Source organism: Macaca thibetana, chromosome 13 (genome assembly GCF_024542745.1).
Source record: "Macaca thibetana thibetana isolate TM-01 chromosome 13, ASM2454274v1, whole genome shotgun sequence".
NCBI classification, from domain to species: Eukaryota; Metazoa; Chordata; class Mammalia; order Primates; family Cercopithecidae; genus Macaca; species Macaca thibetana.
Window position 1 is genome coordinate 87050998 of NC_065590.1, and position 22265 is coordinate 87073262.

General features: G+C 40.3%; 1 protein-coding gene and 1 pseudogene across 13 annotated transcripts in view; both read left to right on the forward strand.

The window, feature by feature from the left end:
* The window catches only part of PUM2 (pumilio RNA binding family member 2), a 106695-nt gene extending 96392 nt beyond the window's left edge, over window positions 1-10303 (forward strand). For 7 of the 13 annotated variants that reach the window (XM_050754168.1, XM_050754169.1, XM_050754170.1 and 4 more), the window contains 6 exons: window positions 284-418; window positions 3327-3464; window positions 4153-4278; window positions 4510-4631; window positions 5480-5672; window positions 7328-10303. In XM_050754168.1, coding sequence (XP_050610125.1) covers window positions 284-418; window positions 3327-3464; window positions 4153-4278; window positions 4510-4631; window positions 5480-5672; window positions 7328-7459 — 846 coding nt within the window. In that variant the 3' untranslated portion in view covers window positions 7460-10303. The remainder of the gene's footprint in view (window positions 1-283; window positions 419-3326; window positions 3465-4152; window positions 4279-4509; window positions 4632-5479; window positions 5673-7327) is intronic. The other 6 variants (XM_050754172.1, XM_050754180.1, XM_050754171.1 and 3 more) reach the window with 1 other exon arrangement.
* An 8027-nt stretch (window positions 10304-18330) lies between these two features.
* LOC126933905 (developmentally-regulated GTP-binding protein 1-like) lies at window positions 18331-19378 on the forward strand (annotated as a pseudogene).
* Window positions 19379-22265: the final 2887 nt, after the last annotated feature.

Here is a 22265-nt window from a genome sequence, read left to right on the forward strand (position 1 = left end):
TATTAAAGATGAAGGGTTTTGTAAAAATGTTCACTTTAAAAGTGTTACATTTAAAAGGTAGTTAACATATTAGTAATAAGGAAATTGTAGTAAGACTCAACCTAAAAAAGTAATAAAATTATTATTGCAAACATCTCCTGGTCTATCTTAATTAGCTTCTACCTTAAAGCCCCTGCCCTGCATAATTACTAATAGATTGAATAGACTGAAAACACTGCCTTACTCAAGTTCAACAAAGCAATATTAAGGTCACTTGTTATTAATGTTATATCTTTTCTGTCAGTTTGGGAGTCTGGATCAAAAACTAGCCCTGGCTACTCGTATTCGTGGTCATGTTCTACCCTTAGCCTTGCAGATGTATGGCTGCCGCGTTATTCAGAAAGCATTAGAATCTATTTCTTCTGACCAGCAGGTAATTGTAAGTTAAGACAAAATTTTTGTATTATTTTATTCAATTTTTAAATTATTACATTTTTAATCTTACAATAATCTTGAAGTAAAATGACTTAAATATTTCCACAACTAGACTAAAATATTGTTACTGTGTCCTAAATAGCACACTACTAATTAGAAGTCACAAAGTAGATAATTTCTAAATGAAGATATTTTAGCACCTATGTGGCAAGCAGAATGTTAAATGATGAGTGTTTTTATTACTACTTGCTTACTTGATTTTCTGCAATGTGAGAATGCATGTTACTATTTTCCAGTGTTTATTTTGATGGTGTCTAATGTTTCTATTATAAGAAAATTTTTGAAACCAATAGCATTACTATATGTCAGTTTTATTTATATATATGAAAATTTTTTTAAGTAAATATATAGCCCAGCAAAAAAGTAACTTAAGAATTCTCTTTAAAAAGGTATAATTTTTTGAGAAAAACGAGAATACATAAATTAAATGAGAAATATTCTGTGTTATTGGATGGAAAGTCTAAATATTTTACATTAATAAAGGAATTATTGATCAAAATAATGCTTTAAATCATTTGAAATAGACAAGAATATTGAGAGTAGGGGATGAAGATAAATGCTGATCCACCAGATTTTTAAAATACACTGTGAAGCAACACTAATTAATGGGGTTATTGTATAAGATTAAACAGACTTTTAATAAGAAATTTATAGCCCCAAATCAGTACAGTTTTCTGACTATATGCTTTATTTATTACAATGAAAGCATAAGACTGAAGGAAATAATTATTTCTTAAAAGATAATGGTAGTTTAAGTTTGGAAAGAGATTGTCTTTGACTCATACAATAAAAGTAAATTTCAATAAATAGTAATATATGGATGGATGGCTATATATGTGTATATATTAATCACGGCATTAAAATCTGTGAGAAAATACTATTATTCCTCCAAAGGAAATTCTGAGTTTTACAGTAATTTTAAGGTATGTGACAATGGAGAAATATAAACACATTTAATTATTTAAAAGCTTAGAAACTTCTGCCACAAGTTTCTAATTGGCATAGATATTTTTTAAATGTCTGATATTTAAAAATAAAAGCATTAGGAGTCTTTGTTGATACAGTTAATGAATAACAGTATTTGGATTCCTTTTTTTTTTTTTTCCCCTTGAGATGGAGTCTCGCTCTGTCTCCCAGGCTGGAGTACAGTGGCGCAATCTTGGCTCGCTACAACCTCCACCTCCCAGGTTCAAGCGATTCTCTTGCCTCAGCCTCCCAAGTAGCTGGTATTACAGACACGCGCCACCACACCCAGCTAATTTTTGTATTTTTAGTAGAGAGGAGGTTTCACCATGTTGGCCCAGCCTAGTCTTGAACTCCTGACCTTGTGATCCACCCACCTTGGCCTCCCAAAGTGCTGGGATTACAGGCATGAGCCACCTCGCCAGCCTTTGGATTCTTAAGCATGTTTTATTTTGTAATTTAGTCCATTTTAGGCTTTTTTGTTTTGTTTTGTTTTGTTTTGAGACAGTCTCTCACTCTGTCACCCAGGCTGGAGTACAGTGGCACGACCTCGGCTCACTGGAACTTCTGCCTCCTGGATTCAATTGATTCTCGTGCCTCAGCCTCCCGAGTAGCTGGGACCACAGGCGTGCGCCACCACATCTGACTAATTTTTGTATTTTTTTAATAGAGATGGGGTTTCGCCATGAAGGCGAGGCTGGTCTTGAACTCCTGGCCTCAAGTGATCCACCCACCTCAGCCTCCCAAAGGACTGGAATTACAGGCATGAGCTATCGCACCCAGTGATTTTAGTTCGTAATTAAACATCTGTATTATAGCTTGACTTAACAGGATTCACCGCAGTTGCTTCAAAATGTAGTTGAAAGTCCTGTGGGTGAAAGATATTTTAAATGTGAATACCTTTAGACTGAGTATGTGTACTCCATTTCTCCACAGTACTATTTTTTATTGCTCTAATAAGGCACACAGATTATTTTATCAATATTAAAAGCTATATGAAGTTTTACAGTTTTTTTGTTTTGTTTTTGGGATGGAGTCACACTGTGTCATCTAGGTTGGAGTGCAGTGGCACAGTCTCAACTCACTGCAACCTCTGCCTCCCAGGCTCAAGGAATTCCCACCTCAGCCGCCCAAGTAGCTGGGACCACAGTCATGCGCCACCACACCTAGCTAGTTTTTTGTATTTTTGGTAGTGGCCGGGACCATGTCGCACGACTGGTCTCAGACTCCTGAGCTCAGGTGATGCACCAGCCTCAGGCTCCCAAAATGGCTGGGATTACAGGTGTGAGCCACCTCACCTGCCCCTAAGTACTTTATTGTAACAGCATTTTATAAAAGAACAAAGAAGTCTGACATTAATTCTTCCCTTAGGGAATTATTGAGGTACTATGTAAAAATCACATAGCCCATAAGTAGTCATCAACTTCTTACCCTTTTCTATGTATTTGATAAACTCACTCAGCCATTAAAAATAATTGCCTTGGTGGTGGAGGTGGTACTAAGTAAGGCAGAAGTGTAGAATTCTAGATTAGTCATGTTAGTTACCACCGATAAATACTAACAGATGATTTACACGGTGAAGACAGTTTAAATACAGCAAATTCAGCATCACTACGTTGTTTCAACGTAGATCATTTACATTGTAATCCTGCAGTATGTTTTAGTAATTTTCACTTTTCAATGGTTTCTGCTAATTATACTGCAAGAGAAAAATATTTAAACTCATGACAAACAGGAAATAATGTTTAAATATATTTTTGTTCCCATCTCAGTATTTTTAATACTGAGATAAATATACTATTTTTAATATTTTTTTTAATACTGAGATAAAATATACTAGTATTTTCTCGTTTTAGGTAATTATTTAAATAACATCCTGTCTTTTGCAGAGTGAAATGGTAAAGGAGCTGGATGGTCATGTGCTCAAATGTGTGAAAGATCAGAATGGAAACCATGTTGTACAAAAATGTATCGAATGTGTTCAGCCACAGTCACTGCAGTTCATCATTGATGCTTTCAAAGGACAAGTATGTTTGAGTTTTGGCTTATAATTTGTTAGCAGGGCATTATTTTAGAATTTTGAGTATCAACACATTTTTTGTAAGTCACTAGATAATACCCAGCACTTGTGTACAAAAATAGGATACAAAACAGTAAATGTACGTTAATGTCTTCCTCTTTCATAGTCAGTAGATAGCTTCATTTTTCTGAAGCTACAAAACAGAAATAAGAGTTTAATCACATTACTTCAAGAAGTAAAAGTAATCACTGTTAGAATTATTTTTTATTTATACCCAACAGTGTTATCAGGTTTACTCAGAGAAGGGAAGGAGGTTTGGAGAAAGACTTAAGACTGTATAATAAGACAGAAAACATATAGCAATTTGTAACTAATACCCTAGTAATTAATATTTCTTAATGCTAAACTACCCTTTCTCTTTTCACCCATTCATTCCCATTGTTACATAAACTCAGGTTCAGGTAAAGTTCTGATTAGATTCCTTTTGATCAAAATATCTTCAGCTCCTAAATGGGGTGCTCCCTGTCCCCACTCTCCAGTCTTTGCTAACATGGTGGTAGTCATATTAAATATGAGTTCATCACCCTTCTATTTTACATTACTTTGAGGTGTCAAAAAGAAAAAAACAGTCTGCTTCATAGAACTGTGCAAAAATGTCAGAGAATACAAATTTTAATTCTTCTAATTGTCCTCAGGTATTTGTGCTTTCAACTCATCCTTATGGCTGTAGGGTAATTCAGCGCATCCTAGAACATTGCACTGCAGAACAGACCTTACCTATCTTAGAAGAACTCCACCAACATACAGAGCAGTTGGTACAGGTATACATTACCTAATAATTTGAAATGTTTATATATTTTTGGAACTTGTTTTAATTTTTAAAAGAAATATAGTTTGTTATTAAACACACTATAGAAAGAGTGAGACAAAAGCCGGTTGTATTTTCCTAACTATACTACTGGATTTTTAGACGAAATGGTTAACATGTCTTTAAAGAATAATCATTCTTAAGGAATGACTTGGGGAAAGTAATTTTTAAATATCTGTCTTAGGATCAGTATGGCAATTATGTTATTCAGCATGTACTGGAACACGGTCGACCTGAAGACAAGAGCAAAATTGTTTCCGAAATCAGAGGAAAGGTTTTAGCCCTGAGTCAACACAAATTTGCCAGGTATTGGGATACGTTGTAATTTCAGGGGTCAATTCTTTCAATTCATTGACTTTTATTAGTTATCACAGAAATACATGTAGAGCGTAGCATTAAACTATAGTCTTTTTTTTTTTTTTTTTTTGGTGTCACTAAAATGCATCTATAGAACATTGCTTTTATTTAAAAAAAAAAAGTAACAAATTTGTTTTGCCCATGTATGTTCATTTTTGAAATCTGTATTTGGAAAATAATTTTTCCCAACACCGGAAATGCAGATTTATTTAGTACATGTTCTTGAAAACCTCACAGCTTTAATGATCTGGTTTCCTTTTTTTGAAGTACAGTTTTAAGAGACCCATAATTAAACTTGTGGATGTCAAAATTATGTAGGTCGTTCCGTGATACCAATTTCTGTTATAAAAGTAGTTGGCGGGGTGCAGTGTCTCACACGTGTAAATCCCAGCCAGCACTTTGGGAGATAGAGGCAGGAGGATCACTTGAGCCCAGGAATTTGAGATCATCCTGGGCAACATAGAAGGAAATCCTTTCTCTACAAAAAATTATCCAGGCATGGTGGCACATGCCTGTAGTCTCAGCTGTGAGGGAAACTGAGGTGGGAGAATCACTTGAGCAAGGGAGGTCAAGGCTGCAGTGAGCGGTGATAGCATCACTGCACTCCAGCCTGGGTGACAGAACAAGACCCTGTCTCAAAAAAAAGAACAAAATAAAATAAAAGTAATCATAAGACAAGAGAATCCCATCCTGACTTCCATTTTATCGTGCATTGGAGAAAATTCTTTCAAAAGTCAAGGAAATTTTGCTGTAAAGAAAAAAATAACAAAGCTTTGTTTATCTGCTTTAATTTTTAGCAATGTAGTAGAAAAGTGTGTTACTCATGCCTCCCGTGCTGAGAGAGCTTTACTGATTGACGAGGTTTGCTGCCAGAATGATGGTCCTCACAGTGCCTTATACACCATGATGAAGGACCAGTATGCCAATTATGTGGTTCAAAAGATGATTGATATGGCTGAACCTGCTCAAAGAAAGATAATCATGCACAAGGTAATAACCGGATATAACACTCAGATAACTTTCTTTGTCTTTATGTTTAGGCTACACATTTAACCTCCTTGGGCTTTCATTTCCTCCTGTATTTTGTAACTGGAGGAAAAAATTAAAATTGATGGATATCCTTTGGCAGATATATTGGTATGGTTTCCATTTTTATTCTTAAGGTTATCACGCCAGGCATGGTGGCTTTTGCCTGTAATTCCAGCAGATTGGGAGGCTGAGGTGACAAGATCACTTGAGTCTAGGAATTCGAGACCAGCCTGAGCAACGTGGCAAGATCCTGCCTCTTAAAAAAAAAAAAAAAAAGTTAGACAAGCGTCATGGTGCAAGCCTTTAGTCCTAGCTACTTGGGAGCCTGTGGTGAGAGATCGCTTGAGCCCAGGAGTTCAAGACCAGTCTGGGCAACAGACCTCCATCTCTACAAAAAATTTAAAAATTAGCTGAGTATAATGATAAACATGCCTGTGGTCCCAGCTACTCAGGCAGCTGAGATGGGAGGATGGCCTGAGTCCTGGAGGTTGGGGCTACGGTGGTCTGTGTTCATGCCAGTGCAAGTAGAATTTTGTGTTTATGTTGTGGGGGGTAGCACTAACTCATAATTGTTTCCCTTTAAGCTGTTTCCTCTCTGTATCTTCCTCCTAGAGTCTAGTAATTTTTTAAGAAATTAGTAATTGCAGCAGGAAAACATTGTTACAAAGAACACTGAAAGAAACACTTATTTTGAATACTCTTGATCTTAATGTATTCATTTACAAAACATGGAGCGAATTACATAACCCCTTTGATCCTCTCCTCATATAGAGAGAAAAATGATATCTTAGGATTCCTTCCATCTATAAAAGTGTTTTGGCCTTCTGATTTTTAAAATTCATTCTTCAACTTGATGTAAGTTTTCCTTTCTTTTTCTTCTGTTCTTTCAAGACAGGGTCTCTGTTGCACAGGCTGGAGTACAGTGGTGTGATCTCGGCTGACTCTAGCCTCAGCCTCCTGGCTCAAGCCATCCTCCCACTTTAGTCTCCTTAGTAACTGAGACTACAGGCATGCACGCTCATAGTTCTGTTTATATTTTGTAGAGATGGGGTCTCACTGTGTTGCCCAGTTTGGTCTCAAAGTCCTGGGCTCAGGTGATCCTCCCACCTTATCCTCCCAAAGTACTGGCCTCTAAGTGTCTACCTATCTTTTAATTCAGTGTTTCTGCTGTAAACTAATGAATATAAAAAATTGCAATCTTATTTTTAACAGCTACATTATTTATTTGACTGGTATCATATTTATTATATTTGGATTGTCCCTAATTGTTTAATTGTTATCAGTAGTGCTTTGTACAAAAGTCTTTTTGTAATTGTTTTGGTAGAATAAATTCCTGGTTGTGGAATTACGGGGTAACTTGCTATATTTGGGGCCTCTGCCTGTTTCCATGTGACATAGTTAGATGTAGTGTTTTATTCATTGAACAATTTTGAGAACAGATGTTTGGAGGGATTGAGCGGGATCACAACTGCTTTTGCAAAAAGTGGCTTTCTTTGGATTTAAATTTTTTTTAATTGCAATTATTCCTCTAAATTACCCAAAATTGGGGGTGCTTTTTTTAAGAAATCAGAAACTAAAATGACTTACATTTTCTAAGCAGATTATTTGTTTTTCAGATTCGACCTCACATTACTACTTTGCGCAAATACACATATGGGAAGCATATATTGGCCAAGTTGGAAAAGTATTATTTGAAGAATAGCCCGGACCTAGGACCTATTGGAGGACCACCAAATGGAATGCTGTAAATTACAGGAGCATGAGAAAGAAGATAATTTAACCATGTGAAAAGAATTTTTTTGTGTGTGAATTATCAAAACACAACTCAACTATGAATCTTCAATTTTTTTTTTAAAGCAAAACTATTTATTGACTTTATTCATCCATTTGTAAATTTTTTAAGGTTCTTGTGTATATTTGGGGGGTGGGGGATGAATTATAAATTATATTCAGCCCTGAGTGGAGACCTATCAGATTGGATTGCTGGCAAAGCACAGAATGCCTGTATATGATGTAACTGTATCAAAAATAAAAAGCTGTCACATATTTTGTAAATTTTTACCTTGTAAAGTCACAAAAATAGTTTTTAAAGGAAAAAGTACAGTATTCTTTTAATAAACTGGCTCACAGTCTGGTAGGTCTACAACCCCATAGCACAACAGGTTTATAGAGATGTATATAGAATTATAGTCCTTATTTTTTTCCTTTGCGTGAAACCTTTTATAACAGATTAACAATCAACTGCATAAATATTATTAATATTTTAAAAAGTTAAGTTGTATTTTGATAATTCACAAACTATCATGCAAATAACGAGCAAGTAAGACAAGAATAAAGTGGTTTGAGATGAAAAGAACTTAACATTATTTACAGTAGATGTGGTTTTAATACAATTACTGCCCTAAAATGTCTCTGGCAATGTACAGAAATACTGTATATACTTACATATGTAATTGTTGTAAGAGTTAAGAAATACAAAATCATGGTGACATTTCCAATTTAGTGCACTAAATGAAAAGTTAAGTCACTTATTAACTTTTCAGTTTGGTTTGCAATGAGAAAGAGTGGAAATTTGTATTTTGTTTTGCTTATAGAATTACAGACTTGTTGAGGAAGTGTTGAGCTTTATTTTGCTTTTTCATAGAGGCAGAAAGTAGGAACCAGATAGAGATGAAAAGGGGCCACTGAAAAGTGAATTTGATAGCTCAGCATTTAAGCATGATTACATATTCAGATAGCTCTTTTTGCTTTCTATAAATATATGCATTGTGTGTGTAGTAATAGATGTAAGTTTACACTTTGAAAGGAAATCTTGTTTCAATGTTTATTATAAAAGCCTTGCTAATTTAGTAGTGATGCTTTCCTTGGTTGTACAGGTGTACATTTGTAAACCTTCATGCTGTAAATGGAATTTGTTTTATCTCTTTGGGATACATTTGCATTTTAGTGTACATTTACGTCCCTGCCCTCTTTGACCTGGCAATATAGTGTTGTATAATGTAAATTTATTTCTCCAAATCGAGAGTGATTTTTTAAAAATTTTTTATCTTTATATGGTTTCAGAAGTATGAACCAGCTTTCTTTTTATTATTGTGAGATCATTTTGTTTTATAACATAGTTGTTGACTGTTAATATGGACATGCTAGAATTTGGATCACTTTCAATTGAAGTCAGGGTATTGTGCATAATAGAAAGTATTGGACTGAGATATTTGGTTACCATGGAGGCCAATGCTTTTTTCATCTTATTAAATGTGATGTGACTTTTTTCTTTGTACAGAAGAGTACTGTATTTTTGAATAGCCTACTCCCAAGTAAGAGCAAATCTGTATGATAACATTTTTTTCTCTGGACATAAGACATAACAGTAACACGATGTACATTTACAAGCGGCCTTATGTACATTTCCCAACAATCTTTTTAAGGCAAAATTGTGACCATATGTGTATAATTAAAATCGTTTTTAATCCTTTGCCTATGAAAATATTTTGGAAAAAAACTTGCTGTGTATATTCAGTTTCTGAAAGATAAAGAAAGTGCTTTGTATTTTGTTGAAGTCAGTATTTTGTATAAACATTTATGTTGACCCAGTTATGTTTAGTGCTGAAAACTAAAATGAACATGCTATCTGTCAGCTGAATATGGAAGAAATCTTTTTTACTAGAGATCTGCAGAAGAAAAGCAATCTTCTGAGCACAATATGGAATCTAAAGGTTTTATCACTTAGTTATTCATATTATGAACCTAAAAATAATGGCATAAAGTTTGGGGATGCCAGGCATACTTTTTCATGTTTGGTGTTTAGTTATTTTAGTTTTCTAACCCAACATTCCTTGGTGAGGCCATTAAATCCAAACACTTGTCTCCGTTCCTTCTCATGGTCACACTGGGTCATCAGCCTGTCCCAGTCACTGCAGCAACGCCTTGTGTGTGTTTCATATTTTTTAAACCCACACAAAGCCACTCTCTCACTTTTTCCTACATTACCAACCTCAGAGTATTTCAGCCCATGTCGAACTTTTGTTCTCAGTATCAGCCCATGGTTTCAGGATCAAAGCTGTCATGTTGGAGATTGGTAATGGTTTTCCTGTCTTTGTACAGTTGAATTCTTAGTCTTCCTTCATCCTTGCCCTCTGTTGGCACAGGCATTATCTGCAATTTTAGAAAATGACAAGTAGAGATACTACATTGAGAAACTAAACCCTCTCCTTGGGGTCCTGATATTCCCATGTGTCCCAGTGCTGACAACCCCATCTTCCCAGTACTTTCAGGCCTGCTCTACAAAAATACCTTTCTTGTAGAAATTTTACAGTCTGCCATTTTGGGTGCCCACCCCAATTTTTACCTTTTAGTAAGTTCGCATGAAATTTTGTTAAAATCTGAAAATCACATTTCAGAATAAAGAAACAATTGGGCAGAAACTACCTAGGCTTACTCTTGAGTGTCTCCTTTTGATAGGGATTGTTTCTGGACCAGTTTGTCTAAGTCCTGGCTCTTATTGGTTCATATGAAATAATGTTAACTTCACTTCTTTGTATATTATGTATAAATTAGAAAATGAAAAATGTGTGAATAACATTGTATGAAATAAACCTGGTCTTGTGTTTTTCTCTAGATAAAATACCCCTCTGTACCTCAGTTATAACTTAAGATTGATGGCCCATTCAGGTTTACTCTGACATAAGGAAAACATTTTTAACACATGGGTGCTATTCTGGAGCCACTGACTCCTCTGATGGTATCCATTCCATCCTTCGATTAGTATTTAGAATCTACAATTGCATACTTCATAGGATAAAACTTTTAGCCTGTTTCCACATGAACTTGAGGCAGTGTTGTCTAAAGGCAAACTTAAGTTCAGGTGTGGATTTAAAGTTTACCTTATTATTTACAAACTTTGTGAACTTATCTAAACCTTGAGGCCTTAATCTGTATCAAGGGATAACACAACTCTTTAGTGTTAAGAATTGAGAATATACAAAAAGTTTTTTTTTTAATTTTTAGAGATGGAGTCTTGCCGTGTTGGTCAGGTTGGTCTTGAACTTCTGGCCCCAAGTGATCTTTTTACTTTGGCCTCCCAAAGTGCTGGGATTACAGGCATGAACCACTATCCCTGGCCAAGAACCTCTTTTTTTTTTTTTTTTTTTTTTTTTTTTTTTTTTTTTTTTTTTTGAGACGGAATCTCACAGTGTCGCCTAGGCTGGAGTGCAGTGGCACGATCTCGGCTCACTGCAACCTCTGCCTCTCGGCTTCAAGTGGTTCTTCTGCCTCAGCCTCCCGAGTAGCTGAGACTACAGGTGTGCACCACCACATCCACCCAGCTGATTTTTGTATTTTTAGTAGAGATGGGGTTTCACTATATTGGCCAGGCTGGTCTCGAGCTCCTGACCATAATCCGCCCAACGTGGCCCCCGAAAGTGCTGGGATTACAGGCATGAGCCACCATACCAATCTGGAAGGTAATGTTTTTTGTTTTTGTATTTTTTGGTGGTTTTTTTTTTTTTGAGACGGAGTCTCGCTCTGTCGCCCAGGCTGGAGTGCAGTGGCGTGATCTCGGCTCACCTCACTGCAAGCTCCACCTCATGGGAGCTCACGCCATTCTGCCTCAGCCTCCTGAGTAGCTGGGACTATAGGCGCCTGCCACCATGCCCGGCTAATGTTTTGTATTTTTTAGTAGAGACGGGGTTTCACCGTGTTAGCCAGGATGGTCTCGATCTCCTGACCCCGTGATCTGCCTGCCTCAGCCTCCCAAAGTGCTGGGATTGCAGGCGTGAGCCACCGTGCCCGGCCCCAGAACCTAATTTTCAATGAATTGCTTGTTAATACCATTTCTGTTTTTCCCATTCCTTCTACAGCTATAAAAAGAAAAAAAAAGCCAGAACAATTTGATAGACTCAAAAATGGAAACCTACATAAAGCTGAAGTGGGAAAAAGAAATGTCATCATACACACTGTATTTCCTGAAATTTAACTTTGTCTTAGTTTGGGTCTCTTCTGAGCAACCCTCTTGGATTACTGACATACTACCCCACATTGTATTGAAATTTAAAAGGTCTTACAAGGAAATACCACATCTTCGCACCCTGGCTTACCAACCTAAGGAAAGCGGTTTCCTAAATTCACCTGGCTCATAGTTAACCATATGCCCTCTTGACGACACTCTCCAGAAGATTTTAAAGCGGCAGGGGACAAACCCCTAAAGGAGCCATATTCACTGTCCACCTTCCCTACCTCACTTAAAAGTATCTAGCTTAACATGCCTGGTAGAATTTGCATGCTCCAGGTCTTTTCAGAAAATGTGTCTATGAACAGGGAGCTGAGAAGGAGAGGAGTGCTGAGGCGTCAGGGCTCACCCCTAGGAGGCTGTTCTAAGCACTGCAGTGCAGAGGGAAGGAGGGGCCAGGACTGGGCTGGACCTTGGTTACTTGTAGGGTCCTATCCTGACTTTCCCACAGAACCTTGTGGCTGAGGAGTATGTTTTTTGTTGTTGTTATGTTGTTTTTTGACAAGATCTGGCTCTCGCCCAGGCTGGAGTGCAGTGGTGCCATCACTGCTCACTGAAGCCTCAACCTCCCAGGTTCAAACAAGTTTCCCATCTCCGCCTCCCAAGTAGCTGGGACCACAGGCTCATGCCACAATACCCAGCTACTTTTTGTATTTTCTGTAGAGATGGGGTCCCTCTGTGTTGCCCAGGCTGATCTCGAACTCCTGCTTAAGCAATCCACCTGCCTCGGCCTCCCAAAGTGCTGGGATTACAGGCATGAGCCAATGTGCCCGGCCAACTCTTAAGACAATATAGGACAAGACAGCCCAGGATAGCTCCTGTAGGCAGTTTCTCCAGTTTCTGCTATGTTCCATTCATAGAACGTTTTTTGTTTTTAAAGAGCACAAAAATCATAACTGTATGGATTAATTTTCACAAATAAATACTCATGAATCCAGGATTTAGATCAAGAACCAGAACATTACCAGCACCCAGAAACCTTCCCGCGCCCTCTTCCACTGAATGGCCGTTTCAACCGTTACAAAGGCAGAGAGCACAAGTCCTGGGCCCTGTGGCTTTGGTGAGCGACGCCCTGGACCGATCAGAAAGACCCAGTGACTAGGGAAAATGCTCTTCTTACCGATAAACTTGAAGCAACTCATGACTGTGGCTCTGGCACCACCTCGGCAGAAGCGGAAGTGCCATAGAAATTTAAAAAAATATATTTACCAAGAACTAAAACCAGGTGAAATAGTCTTGTACTTGGTAGTTTACGGGAAGGAAATTGGCTGGACTAAAATTGATTCAAATATCAGAATCTTTTCTTTTGGAATTTTCCAGTTTTTACCAGAAAACCCAACAACAGAAAGATTGATTCAAACTTTCTAGGGCATCAGAAGGTAATGATTCAGAGTTTGGGTTCTAGAATTAGACTGTCCAGGTGCCAAACACTAGCTTCATATCTAGTAGGTAGGTGGTTTCATCTTTTAAGCCTTAGTTTCCTTGCGTAAGTCAAGGAAATGGTGACCTGCTGAGATTGTAAGGATCAAAGAGAATAGATGTAAAGTGCCATGGCAGGTACTCGGTACACATTAGCTACTAAAGCAACTCCTGCTCACCACTTAGTTAAAATAAGTTTTCATTTTTAAAATTTGGTTACATGCAGCCTCAAAACATGGTTTGGAGATAATTTATGTTTCTGCAAATGAGCAAAACTCTTGACTCAAGTTGCAGATAAATCATTAAGTCATATGTAGATTTGCCCTGATGTATACAAGCTGCCAAGATGGAGAGAAGAGCAAGGAAATCAAACACATTGTGATGGGAAATCTCGGTATTTCTCTCACAAACATACACAAAAGCATATTAGAGACCTAGAAGCTGCTGAGGTTTTGTGGAAGTCAGAGTGTCTCGGGACCATCAACTGATCTCTGCCATTTCTCATCCCATCCCTTGCATGATTTTCACCAGTTTGGAAGCCTCTTGATGCTATGGTTATGCTTCAGCAAAAGAATGGGCCTGCAGAGAAGTCAATTATTTGCTGAGTGTTTGATTTAAAGAGCTACCTCCAGGCCGGGCACGGTGGCTCACACCTGTAATCCCAGCACTTTGGGAGGCTGAGTTGGGCAGATCACCTGAGGTCAGGAGTTCGACATCAGCCTGGCCAACATGATGAAACCCTGTCTTTATTAAAAATACAAAAAATTAGGTTGGGCGCGGTGGCTCACGCCTGTAATCCCAGCACTTTGGGAGGCCAAGGCAGGTGGATCACCTGAGGTCGGGAGTTCGAGACCAACCTGATCAACATAGAGAAATCCCATCTCTACTAAAAACACACCAAAAAAATAGCTGGGCATGGTGGCACATGCCTGTAATCCCAGCTACTCAGGAGGCTGAGGCAGGGGACTCACTTGAACCCAGGAGACAGAGGTAGTGGTGGACTGAAATCGAGCCATTGCACTGCAGCCTTAGCAAGAAGAGTGAAACTCCATCTCAAAAAAAAAAAAAAAAATCAGCTGGGCATGGTGGCAGGTGCCTGTAATCCCAGCTACTCAGGAGGCTGAGGGAGGAGAATCACTTGAATCTGGGAAGTGGAGGTTGCAGTGAGCCAAGATCACACCACTGCACTCCAGCCTGGGCAACAGAGTGAGACTCCATCTCAAATAAATAAATAAATAAATAAATACCTATGTCCAGTTATTTATAAACATCTGCTTTGTTTGAGAGTTGAGCCATAGTTGTAGCCAAGTGAGGAAGAGCCCTGCATAAGGGTCCATCCAATTGATGCATCAAGTTTGAAGGAAGCCACAGTAACACTCCTTAATAAAGCTCTGCCAACTTGGCTTATAGCAAGGAAGACATTGAACTGAGAAAGATTTGCCTGTTAGCCCTCCAAACCTTTCCCTCTCAACCTCTGCCTGGACAACAGTTAGGATGATGGAAGCTTCCTCAAAGCAGTAGGTGTTTAGAAATCAGAAACAAGGGTCTCACCCAACTCTACACAAAGCACATGTTTTCACCTTCATAGTCAGAAGATAGGGGATGTTGGCAATAATTACTTATGAACACAGCCATCTATGATCCTGAGGGAAGTCAAAAGCTGCTTGAGAAGATCATGTGTGACTTCCCTCAGCACACATTTTGGTGTCCATGCACTTGGGCAGAAGCCTTCCACCCAGTTCAGGATCATATCTTTTCTGCGTAAATAGCATGTAGCTCATGGTCAGACACAGGTTATGGAGGGAATGCTGAAGAGTGGAGGAAAATCCACCACAAATCATTCCATGACCAAATAGGACCATATGGAGAACATTCAGTCTTTTGTATTGTTTTGTTTTTTGAGACAGGGTCTCACTCTGTCACCCAGGCTGGAGAGCGGTGGCACAATCACAGCTCACTGCAGCCTCAACCTCCCAGGCTCAAGCGATCTTCCCACCTCAGCCTCCCGAGTAGCTGGGACAATAGGCATGCACCATCGTGCCCAGCTCATTTTAAAATTTCTTGGTAAAGACAGAGTCTTGTCATATTGCCTGAACTGGTCTCAACCCCCCGGACTCAAGTGATCTTCCTGCCTCAGCATCCCAGAGTGCTGAAATCATAAGTATGAGCCACTGCATCTGGCTGGTCTTACCTATGTTTTGAGAAGGCACGAGGTCCTGATGGGGGAGGAAAAAAAGTAATTCCTATCTCAAAGCCTTTAAATCTAGGCAGGAATCAAGATTTCAAAACTAATCAGTGCCTTGGGCTTGGAGGGGAAAGGTAAAATGAAGAGGATGAGAGGATGGCTTTGGGGGATGGAGGGCAAGGCGGGTGCAACAGCCAGTGCATTTTCATAGTCTTATTTATTGAGCAACTACTTTGTGTCAGGTTTCATTTTTTGTTTATTTGTTTTGAGATGGAGTCTTGCTCTGCCACCCAGGCTAGAGTGCAGAGTGCAGGGGCACAATCTCAGCTCACTGCAACCTCTGCCTCCCAGGTTCAAGCAATTCTCGTGCCTCAGTCTCCCAAGTACCTGGGATTACAGGTATGGCCCACCATGCCCACCTAAGCCTAATTTTTGTATTTTTCATAGAGACGGGGTTTCACCATGTTGGCCAGGCTGGTCTTGAACTCCTGACCTCAAGTGATCTGCTCACCTCGGCCTCCCAAAGTGCTGATATTACAGGCATGAGCCACCATGCCCAGCCAGTGTCAGGTGTTCTTGATGCTGAGGATACAGCCCTCAAGAAGCGCACACCCCAGTGGAGGGAGAAACAGAATGAGATTCTGGATACGAGCAATGCTTCAGTAAACAATAGGGGCCATCACAGATTCCTGAGCAGGGGAGTGACAAGTGCAGTGGTGTGGAGGACCCAGCACAGGCTGGCAGAGCAGCAGTAGAGAGGGACTGGAGGCAGGGGAGTTAGCAGTGCCAGTTACAGAGCTGAGGGCTTCTGCCTAACAAGTGCGGAGTCCCATCTTTTTCTTGCTTTATTCCCACCCCTGGCCTTTTATGGCAGGAAGCCTTGGAAAGCTGAGTCTCACCTGGTGGGCCCCTTCCTATGGCAGGAATGAGGACGAAAGCACGTGTACAGGCTCGCCCTGGAGAAGAGGAGGGGTGTCCGAGAGTCTTCTTCTGCCCTGCTCCTTCAAAAGTCAGTTCTGGTCTGAGCACTGGAGTCTGGGCTTGGAGGGCACCTGTGAGCAGAGGAGGCAGGGAGTCACCCCCCAGAGTTTGGAAGGGCGACAGCTTCATCTGTATTCCAATACCCACCCTATTCTAGAGTAGCGTGGAAAACTAGAGAAGGGACCTGGAAGACAAAGCTGGCGCAGGAAGAGGCAGCTGTAGACACAAGGGCAGCCTCCAGGTGACCTAGAGCCCTCCCCACGGACCCAAGCCTGGCTCCCGGGACAGGGTGGCAAGGGCCTGGGGGCGGCCTTAGAAAGCTGCAAACCTGGCTGGGCGCGGTGGTGATCCCAGCACTTTGGAAGGCCGGGGCAGAGGCTCGCTTGAGTCCAGGAGTTCGAGGTCAGCATGGGAAGAATGGTGAGACACCCACTTCCCTATAAAAAAATAAAAATAATTTTTAAAAAGAAAGCAGTTGACCCTCCTGGGTCACACCCTCAAGCCCCCCCGCCCTTTCCCCACCCCTCGACCCGGGCTTCAGTTTGCTTATCGGGGCCTAACCCAGCAGTGCTGTTGTGAAGCTGCCTGGGAGACACCAAGAGGGACCCCGCCCCGCCTGCCGAGAGCGCCCCCTGGTGGCCTGGCCCTCCCCTGCGCCGCAGGTCCCGCGGCCCTTCCCAGTCCAGGCGTGGCGGACACTGGGGGGATTCGTCCAGATCCGGAATTTCCTTCGTCTAAATTACCTGGAGTTGATCTTTCTAAACGGGATTGCTCAGACATACCCTGCCGTCTCGAACAAGGAAAGAACCCTCCCCATCCCACTCAACTGCCATGTACGACCGCCTGCAGCCTCATTACAGGGCACATCCCATCACATCCTATCACCGCGGAGCCCAGGCCTCGCCCCTAAGGCCCCAGTCCTGACATCCTGCAGCCTGGAATCCCACATCTCCAGTCACGTGGCCACTGGCCTCCTTTCCCCAAACATGTCCGGAACCGAACCCATCTTCTTGCACCAAACCTGCTTTTGCTTTTCCTCTTCCCTTCCTGAACAAGTCGGCCCTAAAGCCACAGGTGGGGCGATAAATTTTTTAGTATAACTATATCCCAAACATTGCATAGGACATAATTATACGTTTTATACTAAAAAAAAAAAAAAAAAGTGTTCACCTGAAATTCAAATTTAACTGGGCATTCTGTTTTTATTTGCTAAATCTGACAACCCTACTGCCCCCGTCCTGGCCAGCCAGTTCCTCCCGGTCTCCTGTGGCCAGCCCTGGAGCTTCCCTAGACAGATTCCAGGGACAGCTCCTCCAAGCACAAGGTCGCAATTGCGGTGATGGCTAATTATTGCAATGGCTTGTTTTCTTACATTTCTCCACCCACACCATGAGTTGTTGGAAGGCCAGACTGTGTGTTTCTCTCTCTTTACCCCAAAGCCTGAAGTTAGGTGCTTAGGAAATGCTTACCACTGTAAAGCCAGTAGGAAGTAACCGCGTTTTTCTGTTTTGTTTTGCTTGTTGTTTGTTGCTGTTATTTTAGAGATGGAGTCTCGCTCTGTTGCCCAGGCTGGAGTATAGTGGTGTGATCTCAGCTCGCTGCAACCTCCGCATCCCGGGTTCGAGCGATTCTCCTGCTTCAGCCTCCTGAGTAGCTGGGATTACACGAACATGCCACCACGCCTGGCTAATTTTTGTGTTTTTAGTAGAGACGGGGTGTCGTCATGTTGGTCAGGCTGGTCTCGAACTCCTGGCCTTGTGATCCGCCCGCCTCGGCCTCCCAAAGTGCTGGGATTACAGGCGTGAGCCACCGTGCCCGGCCTCTAAGCGCATTTTTAAAGGCGGTGTCTCTCGGTGAAGAGCTGTCATACAATGGTGCTCTCAGGGATCTGTGGGCCGCTGTACCCAGAGGCCCACACTCCCAAGTTCTCTGAGTTACTTTTGAAAACCATTATACTTGAGCTAGTTTGCCCGCTGGTGTGTGAAGGGAGACAGTCAGTGTGGAGGCCACAGGGTACTCGCCACGCCACAATGAGCAGCACCTTAGCTAAGATCGTGGAGACAGAAGCCAAGATGACTTGGACTCAAAAGAACAAGGCCACAGCACACCACCTAGTGCTGCTTAAGGCTCATCTTGCTAAGCTTCATCGAGAACTCATTACTCCAAAGGGTGGTGGTGGTGGAGGTCCAGGAGAAGGTTTTGATGTGGCCAAGACAGGTGATGCTCGAACTGGATTTGCTGGTTTCCATCTGCGGGGAAGTTGACACTGCTTAGTAACCTGGCAGGGGTATATTCTGAGGTGGCAGCCTATGAATTCACTACTCTGACCACTGTGCCTGGTGTCATCAGACACAAAGGTGCCAAGATCCAGCTCCTGGATCTTCCAGGTATCATTAAAGGTGCTAAGGATGGGAAAGGTAGAGGTCAAGTCATTGCAGTGGCCCGAACCTGCAACTTGATCCTGATTGTTCTGGATGTCCTGAAACCTTTGGGACGTAAGAAGATAAATGAAAATGAGCTGGAAGGCTTTGGCATTCGCTTGAACAGCAAACCCTTCAACATCGGCTTTAAGAAGAAGGACAAGGGAGGCATTAATCTCACAGCCACTTGCCTGCAGAGTGAGTCGATGCTGAAACTGTGAAGAGCATTCTGGCCGAATACAAGATTCATAATGCCGATGTGACTCTACGTAGTGATGCTACAGCTGATGACCTCATTGATGTGGTGGAAGGAAACAAAGTTTATATCCCCTGTATCTATGTGTTAAATAAGATTGACCGAATCTCTATTAAGGAATTGGATAGCATCTATAAGGTGCCTCACTGTGTACCCATCTCTGTCCATCACCGCTGGAATTTTGATGACCTATTGGAAAAGATCTGGGACTATCTGAAACTAGTGAGAATTTACACCAAACCCAAAGGCCAATGACCAGATTACACATCCCCAGTGGTGCTTCCTTGCTCCAGGACCACAGTGGAGGATTTCTGCATGAAGATTCACAAAAATCTTATCAAAGAATTTAAATATGCTCTGGCCTGGGGTCTCTCTGTGAAACACAGTCCTCAGAAAGCAGGTAAGGACCATGCGTTGGAGGACCATGCGTTGGAGGACGAGGATGTGATTCAAATCGTGAAGAAGGGAAACCTTCCCCTTTTCCCATCTGCCGGGCGAACCACAACAGCCTTCCCCATGATCAAGCGCCCTACCCCGGTTCTTTCTGGGTTTGGCAGACACTGGATCAGAATCCAGGGGAGGGAGATGGAGGCACCCAAACTGGAACTTCATTTGTCTTACCTTGGTGTCACCTTGGATGTCGAACTGCATAAAAGACCTGGTAGACTGGTCAGCTACATGCAAAACAAACAAACAAACAAACAAAAACCATTATACTTGAGCTAATTCTTATAGTAAAAAAATTTCCCAACAATCAAAAGCAAACAAAATAAAACCAAACAACAAGCTTCCCCTCTTTGTCTCTGCCCTTCAATTTCATTCCCCTCCCAAGAGTTAATCGTTGTTAACGGTCAAGTACGCAAATTCCAAATATTTTTCTTTGTATTAGGCCATAATGAAAAGCCTAATAAATGCAAAAAGCTGAAATCATATAGGACACATTCACTGAATAGAATGCAATTTAATTAGAAAGGGAGGGCAAAAACTATCTTAGAAACAGAAATATATTTATTAATAAAGCATATATCTTCAAAATAGAAATATATTTGTTACTAGAAATATATTTTAGAAAAAAAATTTTTTGAGACAAAGTCTTGCTATGTTTCCAGGCTGGTCTTGAACTCCTGGCCTCAAACAATCCTCCTACCTAGGCCTTCCAAAGTATTGGAATTACAGGCATGAGCCATCATGCCCAGTCTAGAAATTTTTTAAAATACTCTTCTTAATAACTCCTTGTTTAAAGAGCTAATCTAATCTGGAACAAACTACTATGGGTTAATTTCCAAATTAATAGCAATGACAGACTTATATATAAAAACCTGGGGATTCAGGCCAAAGGTTATTTAAAGAAAATGTTTAGTCAAGAAAATCTGGAGATAAATGAACTCAAGAAGCTAGTAAAATAATAACAAAAAAAAAAAAATTACAAAGAAAGCAGAAGGAAGGAATTAATAACAAACACACATAGTCACAAAAACTTGATCAGTTAAAAATAATGAATTAGACATGCTTTTGGAAATTTTGAATTTAACAAAAAAGATGAAAGACAAACAGTAAGAGGATTTAAAATTGTGATTTTTAATTATGAGAATTTATATTAAAAGTCTACTTACACACTAAAAATCAAATGAAATAAATAATTTTCTTTCCTTTTTTTTTTTTTTTTTTTTGAGACAGAGTCTCACTCTGTCACCCAAGCCGGAGTGCAGTGGTATGATCACCATCACAGTTCACTGCAAACTCAGCCTCCCAGGCTCAAGTTATCCTCCCACCTCAGTCTCCCAAGTAGCTAGGACCACAGGTGTGCCCCACCACATCCAGCTAATTTTTAGTATTTTTTTTTGTAGAGATGAGTTTTCACCACATTGCCCAAGGTGGTCTCAAATCTCTGAGCTCAAGCGATCCTCCTGCCTCTGCCTTTCAAAGTGCTGGGATTACAGGTGTAAGCCTCTGCACCCAGTCCAAAATAAATAATTTTCTAGGGAAATATATAGTTCCAAAATTGATTCAAGAAGACTGGAAAACTTGACTGGATCAATAACCATTAAAGAAATTAAGGAAGTACTAAACAAACAAACAAAACCAGAGGTATCATGTTTCCTGATTTCAAAACTTATTAGAAAGCTACAGTAATCCAAACAGTGTGGTACTGGCATAAAGACAGACATACAAACCGAAGGAAAAGAATAGACAGCCCAGGGATAAACCCTCGGATATATGGTCAAGTGATCTTCCACAAGGGTGCCAAGACCGTTTGATGAGGAAACAACAGTTGTTGCAACAAATGATGCAAAAGTTGGTCCCTTACCTTACATCATATACAAAAGTAACTAAAAATGGATGAAGATCTAAACGTAAGATCAAAAACCATGAAACTCTATAAGAAAATGTAGGGGGAAGCTTCATGATGTTGGATTTGGCAGTGATTTTTGGCTATGACAGCAAAAACACATGCAAAAGCAAAACTAAATAAATGAGACTACATCAAACTTTAAAATGTCTGTGCACCAAAGGAAACAACCAACAAAGTGGAAAGGCGATCTACAAACTGGGAGAAAATATTTGCAAATATGTAAATAACAAAGGGTTAATATTCAGAATACATAGACCCCAACAACTCAACAACAACACAAAATAACAACAAAAAATGGACAAAGGACCTAAATAGACATTTCTCCAAAGATGATATATAAATGGCCAAGAAGAATGTGAAAAGATGCTCAATGTCATCATTCATCATCATGGAAATGCAAACCAAAACCACAATGAGATATCATTTCACACCCATTGAGACAGCTACTAAAAGAAAAAAAAAAAAAAAAAAAAAAACAGAAAATAACAAATGTTGGTGAAGCCTCTGTGGAAAAAACAGTATGGTGCATCCTTGAAAAATTAAAAATAGAATTACCATGTGATTCAGCAATCCCACTTCTTGAAATACGTCCAAAGGAATTGAAAGCAGGATCATATTAAAATAGTCAATAGCTAGTGGTGTGTGTTTACATACAATGAAATTTTAATCAGCCTTGAAAAGAAAGGGTACATGCCACAGCATGGAGGAAACTTGAGGACATTGCACTAAATGAAATAAGCCAGCCACAAAAAGACAAATACTGTATTTCCCCAAATGAGTTGAAAACTATGTCCATAAAGAAATTGCGTAAGAATGTTTATATCAGCTTTATTCATAATTGTTAAACATTCAGAACAAACCAAGATATCCTTCAGAAATAGACGAACTGGTACATCCATGCAACACAATATTGTTCAGCAAGAAAAAAGAATGTGC